General features: G+C 35.7%; 1 protein-coding gene across 4 annotated transcripts in view; it reads left to right on the forward strand.

Annotated features, from left to right (window-relative positions):
* PHF14 (PHD finger protein 14) overlaps window positions 1-13,429 on the forward strand; it is a 162,817-nt gene that overhangs the window by 118,774 nt on the left and 30,614 nt on the right. For 2 of the 4 annotated variants that reach the window (XM_054643184.2, XM_054643177.2), the window contains one exon: window positions 8,881-8,994. The exons of 1 other annotated variant lie outside the window; for it this stretch is intronic. In XM_054643184.2, the coding sequence (XP_054499159.1) occupies window positions 8,881-8,994 (114 nt within the window). Of the gene's footprint in view, window positions 1-8,880; window positions 8,995-10,668; window positions 10,751-13,429 lie in introns of all 4 variants that reach the window. One more of the 4 variants, XM_077175386.1, reaches the window with a different exon arrangement.

Here is a 13,429-nt window from a genome sequence, read left to right on the forward strand (position 1 = left end):
TCATTCCCTTTTGTAGTAAACATCCTGTTGTCAGGGCAGCTCAGTGTGCCAGCATAAGATATCCTAGTGTTTTAGCTGGCTACTTTAATTAATAAGAGTATGTATCTCTGTTTACTAGTATAAAGTTAAATGGAAATTTTCTTTAATTATTCTAGTAACTAGCCTGAATGAAAAAATCAAGGGCACCCACAAAATAGTGTTGCTGACATTTGTTTGAAGCTTCTCAAAGGAGGTAAAGGTTACTTTTTTTTAATTTGGCACATTCAGATATTAGAGAGATCTTGGAGTGTGTAGGAAACATTTTTACAGAAAGCTACTGTTAATTCATTCTTTTAAAGATATTATTATAGCTTTGAATTAATGTTTTGCTTTTCTGCTTTATCAGTTGAAAATAAACAATGGTAGTTTTTAAGAAGAGAGAGGGACAGGAAGAACAGGAGTGAGAAAAGCATGAAAGCAAAAGCAATGGGACTACAAGAAGTGCCCTTGGCATAAAAGGAGAGCTGTAAGCACACACACATTCATAAGAATGAGAAAATTCCACTTGGAAAATACACAGAAACCCTTACCGGGGAGAATGGGGTGAATTAAGAAATAGGATTGTAGCAAAGTGGAAAGGGGGATTTGGAGGACACACTGAGAACTTCCCCCTGGAGTAGTGAAGAGTGCTTATAGAAAACCTCTGAAAAAACATGTAAAGTTAATTTAGAGACCTATAAAACTTATTTCATAAACTTAAACTGCAAAAAAGAATGTACTGAGCAATCCCTTTCTTTTCTATTCATTTTTATTCTGTTCCCTTTATTTTTCTATTTCATCTTGCTACTGGAAGAAAATTCTGGAAGTGGGGAGAGATGAAAAGTCTTGATTTAAAAAGTAGCCTTTGACAATTTTCTAATTCTTTTGGTGATCACACATTTTAATATAACCCTGTTTTGCATTATGTTGGGGAAATCTGGACTTCAAGGAGTCGAAAAGCAAGAATCAGTGCTGATGAAGATGTGAGGAGCTAAATAAATATTACTTAAAGGGCTTCTCAAAGATGAAAAAACCCCCCACAACCCTATGAATGTGCTGACCCTGTCTTGAGAATTAAGTTAGATGGTACAATTTAAAGCTTTGTTCCAACATCTGACAGACACACTCTGCATGCTGATGCATAATATCTGAAGATTGTATGCTTGAAAGAAAGCCTTTTTTGAGCTACATTCTATTTTTGTTAGAATAAAGCAGCTGCTTTTTGGAGCAGAGATCTTCTCAAGTGTTCAATCTTCTCATTCAAGTTAAGAATTAGCCAAATATTGTGAACAAATTTTGTGTATGCTTTCTTCCAAGCTGCTGAAGTAGACTAAAGCAAACTATTCTGACCATAAATAGTGCAAATGTGCAGCTTGACCCTAAGAGATGAAAGTGAGTATTCTTCTGTACCTTACTCCCAAGTTGTCACTGCCTCAGTAATCCAAAAGCACAGAAATTTTGGAGCATTTTAAACATAGCTTGAAAAGAAATACAGCTGGGTAAAACTTTCTTCTAGAGAGATTACATGAATGGATGCTATGATCTGCCCCTGGTCATTTCTGAAGGAATAAAACTTTAGTTAAGGAAGGAGACAACTGCAACCCCAAATGTGGCCTTACTGATGGAGTTACTGTAGCTGCAGCACTGCTCTCCAGGAGTGATACCAGATGACCTTGTACATCTGCTCTTTAGAAAGTCTTGTTTTAAATGCTGGGTGTAAAATGCCCGTGTAATTTTGTAAATATGTTGAAGTCAGTAGTTGCAATACCATCTAACATACAGACAGCTACACAGTAAACATGTACCCAGAGTAATACCCCAGTAAACATGTACCAGTGAATATTACATACACCTATTACATACACCTGTAGTGTGTGAACTGCACATCACCTGTGTGAGACACAGCAGCAGCAAAATCAGAGTCCACATTTACTGTGGCTCTAGATGCTTGGGCTGTGCTTGAGAATTTATTTTGCAACTCCTGAGTTTGGTTTTGGGAGTTTTTTTTTGTTTGTTTTTTTTGTTTTTTTTTTTTTTTGTTTTTTGTTTTTTTTTTGATTGGTGGAAAAAAAAAGATTGGAGAGATCAGAACTGTACCAGACAGGCACAGGAAAAATGAAATATCCTGATCCAGCTGTAATAAATTATGTGTGTACTGTCATAAAAAGCTCTTTGAACTAAATAAAGTAATATCTATAAACTCTGTCAAGTATAAAATGAGGACAAAAGTAACTTTTTAGGCTATAGTATCTGCCTGTAACCTAATTCACAATACAAAAAATATAGCAGAACAATGCATAGGAAGGAAGAGGTGTGGACAAAGAAAGGGAGAAAGTACTGAATTACTCTTACATGCACTGATAGTAGCATAATACAGGAGTCTTGCCAGTATATTAATATCCTGCAAAAGGATATTCGTATAAAATCTGTTGCTCTGGTGCACCAGATAATTACCAAATTATGCAAGATATAGGACATTTAACACACATACACACAAAAAGATAGATATTGGGTTTTTCCCTTTAGTGAAGAAATTCCAAAAATTCCTGGTGATGACATACATGTTCATGCAGAAATTTTTGGCAATAGTTTAAGCTGTACTATATCTGTGGTCAGTAGTTTTAATCCATGACAATAACAGAGAAGTTCTATTCCTTATTTTAGACACACAGGATGAGTTTAGTGTTTAGAGTGGCTATAATTAGAAGTTTAATTCCCTTTTTTGTATTCTAATGTGGTTTTATTAATTACAGCATTTTAAGAGATAATTTTTAATACAGTTCAAAGACTTCTGGGATCTGAAAAGACAGCTATTGAAAGGGTAGCTAAAAGAATAACTTTTGAATGTCAGGAAATAGTGAATGGTGAGAAAGTAAAAAGGAAATACAATAATCCAGGAGACTTTGATTGAGAAGGTGGAGAATTCAGTCCCACGAGAGGTAGGATTAGTACACTGAGTAATGGAAATGTAGAAAATATGTGAGCTAGAAAGGGGAAACTAATTCAGGTTCCAGAGGTCAGTGAATGATAATGCTTTCAAACAGTAAAATGTTCTTCTGTTTTCTGTTTCTATTTGCATGTGATAAAGGTAGAAGAATAGATACAAAAAAACATTTTAAGAGTGCTCTTTCTATCTTTAAATGTATGTAATTTTTTTTTTCTATTTGAAGAAGGCATCCAGAGAAAACAGAAGACCCTGTTTCCTTGATAGTTTAATCAAACACTTCTAGTAAAATACTAACAATAGTAGCATGCTTATTTTAAAACAAAAGTTAAAGTGGGAATTCGCCTTTTGCACTTGGAAAGCTGAGTAGATTTCAAAGATGCAAATATACTTTGTCAGCGCTGTAGTTTATTGGAAGATAAAGGGATAATAAATTGGAACAGGTGGGTATTTAATGGAAACCTTTTACCTTTATTAAGTCTTTCATATTGCAAAAGGAATTTGAAGAAAAAAGCAAAACTAGTGTGAGGCTAAAGAATGTAATTTAATTTCTATATTTGGAAAACAGATAATTATAAAAGGTTTTTCTTTTGTTTCTATTTCTAAAAGAAGGCAGAAATTTTAGAGACAGCTTAAGGTTTATTGCTTGAACTGAGGTGGTTTCACAGTGAGCTGAGAAAGAGACCTTGTTGTGTTAACAGTGTATAAACACAGAAGTCATCATCCCCTTCTCCAGAGACAGAAAATAGCCAAGGACATAACAACAGTGTTGCCTTTGTGACTGGCAGCATAGGAGGTTTAGCACATGAATGTTAGAAGTTGCATTTGTAATTTCCTATCTTTGGAGAGGGCAGAAGAAGAGAGGATATTGTCAGATGTTGAATAAAAGCAGCATGAAAAGAATGACAAAGGCATAATAAGAGACAAAGGGAAATTTTACAACTGTGGAGCATGACTTAAAAGTTTAAAGCCCATATTCTTGCTTCATTAACTAACACAGGGTAAAATCTGAGGAACAGCAAAGTGATTGATCTTGCATGTGAGTAGATTGAGATAAACTTCGTGTTACTCCCTGGGGATTTGCTTTGGCCACCTGTGAACTCTGGAGCAGATATCTTGTCTGCAGCAGATCTTCTGAAATTCTGGCTAAGATGTTGCAAATACTTTCAAAGTATGCCCCTGGGGTGTGAGAATAAGAACAGGAGGAGTGGTTGCTCAGCTGCTGGAGTGATGTTCCATGGTCTGGGCTGGAAAGGCACTGTATCTGACCCAGGAAGGCTTTTTCTGTGCAGCGCTGGAAATGACACTCTGTGAGCACTTTAGCACTTCAATAAAAATGTGCTAATTTCATCCCATAGTGCTTCAACTGTAAGAAGCTGTCTTCATGCTTCAGAAAGGCCTTTTTTCCCCCTCGCTTCTGTAAGTCTAAAGGGGGACAAGTATTTCTACTTTGTTGCTGTTGGAAGTCTTTGTTAGTAACTTTGGTGTCCAATTCATTACTGCAGTCATGTTTTCACAGCCTGGTGTGAGAGATAAACCCTCTGCAAATGAAGACAGCATCCATTTTCTTTCTACCTCAGGCCACACAGAATTGATTGGGGTAATAAAATGACAGTATGATGTAATATACTGACGGCTCTTTAATTTGAAAACTAGTTCCAGGCTGATTCAAAACTTGTTTAAAGCTAATTTATGACTTGTGTAATTCTCAACTGGACCAAGGTAAAGGATGATATATGAAAAACGATGCAGAGTTAACATAATGTATTCAAACCTGTCAGCTTGAAATCATCTATAAAAGATTTGTTTCAATCCTATTTTAGTTTTGTTCTAAAGAAGCATTAGCAGAAAAGGTAGTGGCTGTTAGGCTGGTGTGATCACTGTTTAAGACACTATTTTTCCATCATCATGTTTCAAATGGAATTTCTTGAGCTTTTTAGGAAAGTATTTTATGCATAGTTTAAAATATAAAAATATACACTGGCTTTTCATTTTCTATTTTGTTAAGCCATTATCTGTGCTGACAGTTACATGGATTGGTAAATACACCATTTTGCTACCATGATGTTCACTGTGTGCTTTGACTGTATATGTATATACAGACTACACATGTTTGTATATACATATCTGTATCCTATTTACAAATACCATGCATACCTGTATATGTGTCTCAATTTGGAATTAAAGGTCTGGTTTTTGAAAAGCAAAATGTGAGAATAGTGAAATTGTTAAATTAAGCCACAACATCAGCATAGCATAAAATATAAACATCTCCCTTTGAAATCTATCACTTTCATGTGGCTTGCAGATGAAATCCACATCTGTTCTGTATGCATTATTGATTTTTCAGCACACTGTGTCAGTGTTCCTTCTGCACAGAAAAGCACAAAACTGAAGGCACAATGTGTGCTCCTGTATGGTAGATACAAAAAGTAAATACACCAATTGGAGTGAAGGGAAGAAGAGAACAGAATATTGCAAAAACTCGTAAGCAGATTCCATCCCAGGACTAGAATATCTGATTTGTTATGTATTTCTGTCAACATATAATTAAAATATGATTTTTTGCAGAAAAGAGATTGATCAAGCCTATGCAGTTGTGTTATCTTAGACTGCACGAGCATTTAGGTCACAGGAAAAGAGCCATTGTTAAAAGCAGGGATATCTTTCTTGCATAAACATAGCAAAATGTCTACACATTTCATTTCCTCTTCAAGATTTTGTAAGTCCAAGAAGGTTCGTATTCTGAGGAGCTTTGATCAAAATCTGCATTTTTCAGGAAGAAAATGATTACTGAGAATTTGGAATTTATTTTTTTATAATGCACTTGTATTTTCACAAAATATTTCTACATTTTAAGGAAGCTGGAACTACCATTTAATGGCTTTCCCCCATAATTCATTAATTAATATAACTAAATACTGTGATCCCTTATAAAGCTATGTTTTGATCTGTCTGACTTGAAAATGCAGATTTGTGATTTTTCCTGTGTAGTTTAGAAAATGTAATAATGAGTTAATGAAGTGGGAAGGGCTTAAGCACCAGGAAAGACATGTACCAAAATAGTTACTGTGATTATATGTCCATAAACCACCACGTCCATCACTACTACAGCTGAGGCTGACAGATCAATGATAATGCCATTGTCGTTGTTTTCATCATGCAAGACCTTGAAAAAATAATAAAGTGACTTTAGGACAGTAAATTTAAATTATTTTTGAAGTATATTTTTCCTTTTAACACTTCACTGGTAAAAAATATTAATTCAGGTCAGTGGTAGTGCTTTTTGCCTTTCCAGGTGTAAATGCTGCTAATACTCTTTCAGAGCAGTATTCTTGCCAGAATACAACTACCAGGATTTCTAACCAAAACTTTTGCTCACTTTGCCACATATTCATAACACACCTGGGAGCAGCTCTGTAAAAGTTCTCATTTGCACCTTGGAGCATTTTTATTGTGGTACCATCCATGAAAGGATCTCATTCCACTTACTGAATATGTCTCTTTCTGAAAGATGTATTTCACATGTTGTCAAACTGGTTCAGAACTACATAGATTGCCTGTGTTGCATATTTAGATTGCAGAATAATCTGGATTGGAAGGGACCCACAAGGATCATCAAGTTCACCTCTTTAAGTGAATGGCCCATACCTGGGATCAAACCCAGGACCTTGGCATTATTAGCACCATGCTCTGACCAACTAACAATGTGGAAAGACAGAATAAAACCAGAGCAATTGAGAAGGGAGGCATATTTGCTTGGATTGGTTTCTGAATAATAAAGTAAATTAGGTTTTCATCTATCTTTCTAAAAATAGACGTATTAAATTAGCCAGCTGGTTCTTAGGAGAAGGATGGCCAAGCTGCTGGAGAGGAAGATGCTCAAGATTTGATGTAAAAAAGAATCCATGGACTTCTTGAGACAAAGAAATGTAACAGGAATGTAAGCTTACCAAATTGCAGTTGCTCAGATAATTTTTGAAAAGCACTGTTTATTACTTCAAAAAAGCAAGTAAATGAAAATGGTTACCACCATTATCTGGCCACATATAATAGCATCATAATAAAAGCTTGTACAGGTACAAAATACAAGCAGAATTGAAGGAGAAAAATCACTGAACCAACGGATTCAGACAAGTGTATCATTTTCTTCCAGCAGATGTGTTTGTTACTTTTGTTTTTGTAAGAAGCGCAGAAGAGCTTCTGGAAACATATTGAGCTGATAAGTGGCATTGATTTAACTTTCTCAAGGAGAAAACAGTACTGTTCTATACTCAGAGTGAGCTCATGGCTAATTGAGTAAACAAGAAGAAATATCCTCAACATCAGAGTTCACTGGGACCAAACTGAGGTGGCCTTTGAGAGAGATGTTTGCCTGTACAACTCCAGGGAAACCAGTGAGCTGTCAAGATAAACATGATGTAAATTTCCTTTTGATTGCATATATAGCATATATAGCATGATATATATATATAGGGGAAAATGGTGTATATATATAGGGGAAAATCAGACTTTTATTATCAGAATGCCAGAGATGTTTCTTCTTGCAGCTCACTCTCTTTGGCAGATATTCTTCCAAGATACCTCATTTTTTCTTTTGTTCCACAGATCCAGCATTATGCCCATAAAACAGTTCAGTGCAATGGCAGTTGGACTTCACTGTTAACATTTTAATTGATGGCATTCTTTAGTCTTCACTAAAAGCTATTTTTTTCCTAAAATATCTTACTCATACCAAACCTGAATTTTAAAGTGTCATGGCACAAAATGGCCCAGAGTATCCTTTTTCTAAGTCTCAGAGAGGTGATACAATGAGAAAGGTGTAAAAAAATCTTTATTAGAAATATTTAAGCACAGAAGTAGTTTTTCCACTTTATAGTCTTTGGGAACTCCCTCCGTGTGTTAATTCTTTTACAGTGTCTGGTGTCACCAGATGTGATTCTCTGTGTGATTCAGTAATGGTTGTTGGACCAGTGCTCACTTTTTCCCTTTCTATGCAATGGGCTAAACTGCAATTGCTGAATATTATCATTATGAAATTTTAATTTACTTCTTACAGGTTGTTATGTTTGAAAACTTAATAATGAGCTCTGCAGCTTGCAGTTTCCAAAAGTATAATCTTGATTTCCTTGCAATTAGTGAATGTAGAAAGAAAGCGATATATCAAAAGCACATACTCTGCTTGCTAAGCGATGACATCTAAAATACCTTCTGTAATGAGCATTACAAGCACAGTAGAGATTGTACTGACTAATGGATTTTTTCTCTGCATTAAAATATCTCAAACTATGCTGTTATCAAAACCTCTGTGTGAAGCAGTGAAGGTATTAAAGTGTTTTTTATTTTGAATGATTCAGTCATGTTGTGTGGCAAAATCAAGCCAATTTGGAAAATAAAATGTAAATTACTTAAGAATTTTTATTTATTTTACTGTAATGTTAAATTTACTAAAAGATAGCAAACTCTACTAACTTCTTCAACTTTACCAGGTTGTGTGCTATATTGGTTTGCAATGACTGGTAAAATACATTTGTTGGGGGCATTTCTAACATGGCTCCAGCTGTTTTGCAGAAGCATCCATCTGCCATAAGTGGACAAAATGTAATATTCCCTTCCTTGCAGTTCAGGAACAGGGGTAGGTATGGGTAAAAAAACCATGCTTATTCAGAACTTTGCAATTCTGAAATGCTGTAACTAATTAATAAATCTTAAAGTGCTCTATGAAGAAAATAATATTATCTCAAAAGAAATTTATGACAGATGCTTTTGACTCGGGCAAAAGAAGTTGCCCAGAATAAAAAGAACAGAATTTCAGACCTCAGCTGTGCTTAAAGCACAGTTCCTCTGGGAAGTCTCATTTTTTTGGCGTGCCACATCAACACGCTGCTGAGGGGTCTGTTTGTGTCTGTTGCCCTCAGGACTCCGAGCCGTCAAATGAGGTGGTCTCAGAGGCCCCAGGTAACGTGGTACCCTCTACCTCAAGAAGTAGCTCTGAAGAGCTGATATCGGTGGCACAGAAACGTCCAGAAGAGGTAGGACATTCTGTGTCTGTTTTTTTCCAAGATTAACTGGTGGGGAGTACACATTTGCCTCTGTTTTTCATGCCTATTGTTGTACTACTAATAACAGAGACTTTTCAAAGCTACAGCTCAGTCTTATACTCCCATATAAATAGTGTGCAAGACCAAGGTAAAACTCAGGATTATTATTAATGGTACCTACAAGAATATTCCATAATATATGCTACTTTTTAAATACTGTTTCTTACTGTCAGCAATTAGGAATTTTTTTTTTTTTTAATTGTTCCTATCTGTCATGCCATGGAGAATTGTTAGATTCTCCATGAGATTTGTTAGGAGCCCTGTTAGATTCTGGCTAAATAAATGTCATTACTCCGGAGAGTCAGAAATAGAATCTGTACATTGATCTGTAGGTGGATATAAACTATCATCCTTCACAGAATTTAAATATGTCTTACTTCTGGCTTGTGCGAAGGAAAGATTCTTCCTGAGATTGGGCCTTTCTTTGTTCTCTTGGTTTCAAAAAGTGATGATGTAGTAGTAGTGATGTAGTCATGAGTTCATACTTCCTGTTATTGTAAGCAAAGGTGCTTGTAAGGTAGTTCCATAGGGCAGCTAATGACTCAGGGTGTTTTCTGTCCCTGCTGTGCATCCCTGTCATAGTACACTATAGCTGGAAGAGAGGTTATCTGTGGAATTCAGACTCATAACTTCATTTCATGGGGGCAATCATGTTCCCAGAGAACCATTATTATCCCTAAATTAACCTTTCCTGTGAGAGGGAAGTCCTACCTTTGTAGTAACCTTAACACTTAATCTTGGCTTATTCAAACAGTTTAGTTGGTATTATTACTATTCAAAATACATCAAGTTCCAGCTGTATAAAGACTAGTCTTAGCTGGGTTTTTTCTGAGATTTCTTTTGACTGTAATTTTCACAGGAGAGTATGAAGTGCTAGTCATAGGAAAAAAATGCCATTTATTAGTTTAGTGCAGCCTTTAGATAAATATCTTCATTTCTCTGATAGTCTTGTCACTTTGTCTGAAGAAGAGGGAAGGTCCAGAGTGTGAAGCCAGGAGAATTCTTAAGAGTGTCTTCTGGAATAAGACCGAGTAGATTCACTTATTTTGTGATATCACTGCATATTCCCAGATAGAAAGTCAGATTATCACATCTAAGCAGTCCTGAGGACAGAGTAGTACAAGCTTTTAGTAATACTTCTTTGTGTATTCCTGAGTACCAAAGGAACCTCGGTCTATGGAGAGACATGGGATCTGCCTCTCAATTCTCAGCTCTGTCAATTTACCTCACTCCACTGGAGAAATTAAAATTCAGAGCACAGATGGTGATTAAAAATAAAAAGAGAGGAAAAGTCCTGCAGAAAGAGGAATGAAATATGGTTAGTTGGTAAAAGGTGACTAACAGGAAGATGGGTGTACAGTTTTTGCTTTTATGGAATAAAAGGAGCTCAGCTGTGGGGGAGAGGGAGCTTCAGGGAATCAAAAGATGGAAATACACCTTTCAAATTTTACAAACAGTTCAGTAATAGCTCCTGTTGAAGCTGTTTTACTGAATGTGGGATCATGTGGTTTATAAGGGAATGAGACTTTCTCCAATCATATTTACTGCAGTTTGTACAATAGAGGGAGAGGTGAATCAGAAGGAGTTCTGTGGTTGGATTTGCAGGGAACCTTGAGAGGGGAGCAGCAGTATGCTGAATTTCCAAATTCAGAACCCATCATGAAACAAACCATCTAAGTCACTGATGGTAAGTCAGCATGATAAACATACATTTGTGAATTACACCCTAAAAAAGAGGTCCAAAAAGTGTTTGCAGAGCTTGAATTAAGCTAATGGCTTTTTATTTTTATTTTTGTTGAAGTCTTCTGGTACATCTTTCAATATCTGCTTAATGAGTTAATATGTGGAATTGACTACTGACTGGTGTATTATTTGTGTAATTTATGACTCATCTGAATTCAGCATTGGTGAGAGTTGTTAAAGAAAAGCTCAAAGGCAGCTGTGGAATAGAGAAATATGAGAAAAGAGTAAAGAAGGCAAGGTGGCTAACAGCAAAGGGTTTCAGGAAGGTGGAGAAAATTTGAGAAGGTTGTGGAAAGTGGTGTTCAAAAAGAGTCTTGGGCTTGCAAATGTGAGGACACACAACTTGTAGTAGGAGAAAGTATGGAAAATCCCATGAGCTGCCACATTAATTTGAATAAAGCACTTTTTTTTTCCTGCTTACAGTTTGATTTCCTCTCAGATACAACAGTCTGAATCATACACTCAGTTACTTGTGTCATCAGTAGGATGGTATTTGTGGGATGTAATTTAATCACTCAAATGAGGTCTTGTTTTGTTGTCTAGTCATTCCTCCTAATAGAAATGATGGTCAAATATTGAGTTCTCCTCAACAGCAAGGCAGAATGGCATCCACTCCTCTTACTGCTGCCCTTCTTCCCAGCCACTTTTGATGCTCCAAAGTTAGATTTCATTCTATGTTGGATCAGGATCTAGACAGTTGTGAATTTTCTGTGAATTTCATTGGTGTTCTGAATCATCTGTTAGTGATTCAGGAAAGTGTGTGTATTCATCAGTGTATTTCACATGCAGAAATCTCTTGTGTTATAAAGTAACTCAGCTGACTTTAAAGTTAGAAAGCTATTTTATTGTCTCTTTCCAAACCAAAAGCTGTGCAAGCCTCTCTAAAATTTAAGTTGTATGGATTTGAATGCTTGAATAATTTTAATTAGTATCCATCCTAAAATAAGGCTGTGATTGATATTTAATATTGTATATATTTATGGGGGGTTTTAAGAATTGGATTTGAAAAGTGTCGTTGAAAGAAGGATTCAGTGCATTTGGTAGGAGATAGATGTGTCTCATCCTAATTTCAGTGTAATTTCGTTAGACCTTCCAAGCAGTTTATATAGTTTCAGCAGTTTTCCTTCAATAATAGTGCTTAAGATAGGATTTTTGTTCCCACAAGACTTTCAAAATTCAGAATTACATCACTGTTACAGTGATTTTTTTTCTCTGATACTACACATTCTTTACCATGAATGGATGAAAGGAAATTCTCTGGATGTGATTATCTAAGATGCAGAGCTTTTAAAATATTTGAAATGCACAAATGCACTTCCTTGAATAACACTGCAATTGGTCAATAAAGTTGAAAGGTTGGTGTATCAGCTTTCATGACCCTTATTCTGTTTTCTGTGGTCAGCTTCACTTTGCATCTGGCAGTTGCATTGGTACATATATTTACATTGGTTTCTGGTGGATATACAGAGATGCTGAAGAAAGTAGAGATTTGTTGCTGAAGTAGTTTTACTTTGCTTTTTTCATGTGTCTAAGGAGCAAGATGGGTCAGCTTTGTCTTCTTGATACCATTTCTCATAAGCAGCCCTTTAATCCGTGGGGGATGATGGTGTCAGTGGTTTGTTATCTAAGTAGAAAATACTAGTTTTGACAGTTCCCTTAAATGTGAGTCTCATAAGAGGCATATTCTCTTGTTTAATTAGAAGTAAAACAGAAGTACATGAGTTATGTGTATTAATTTCCTTTGCCAATCCTGTGGCAAATTAATTAATCATGTTTTAATAGTGTAAGCCTAGAGGCTAACAGCTGATCTTTCTGAATGCCTGCATTGCCAGAACACTACAGATACAGAGGAAAAGCTGTCCTATCCTTTCTCTTGGATAGAAAAATGAATTCAACAACCAACAAACCCTTACCAAAAAAAAAAAAAAAGAAAAAAAAAAAGGCATGGAACACTTTAGGGTAAAATATAAATGATATATTCATAGCATATGAACTTAAATAGTTATGTGTCTGTGGTGCTTTTTGGGTGCTGGATTCAAACTATAAAAGCTGTGCAAATCGTTGTGGTTCTTAGCTAAGGAAGGATTAAGATAGGTACACTCTAACTTGGTTCTGAACTATTAGACATTCAGTGCTTCCAGTTTATCTGGATAGAACACAGACATTTTTCCATAAGTAATGTACAGCTAAGGTATAGTGATTTGTTTGATAGAAAAAGATGTGTCACACACTTAAGGCATCTGCTATTAGTTCTAAGTATTGTACAAGCATCCTAAAAGGATCATATAATTCAGTTTTAACTGCATTATTTCCTATACAAGGGAAGGAAATGTTGCTTGATTTCTGTTAATACAATTGGCTGCTGATACTGTCTTTTGTTTCCTGATTTAACCTCCTTCCTTGATCTTGGGCTAAAACCTTTCCCAACAAGTCCCTTTTCCATTTCAAGTTAGTACAAAAAGAATTTTTTTTTTAACCCAAAGCTATTATAAATTTCATCAGCAGTGTGTCCAGTCAGTCCATCCTTACAGTATTTTATTACACTGAGGTTTTTACTTTTTAAACAAAGTATGATCTATCATGTTCTGAAATTATTGAATTGAAAGTAATTCCATGGGAAAGT

This window comes from Agelaius phoeniceus, chromosome 1 (genome assembly GCF_051311805.1).
Source record: "Agelaius phoeniceus isolate bAgePho1 chromosome 1, bAgePho1.hap1, whole genome shotgun sequence".
Lineage (NCBI taxonomy): Eukaryota > Metazoa > Chordata > Aves > Passeriformes > Icteridae > Agelaius > Agelaius phoeniceus.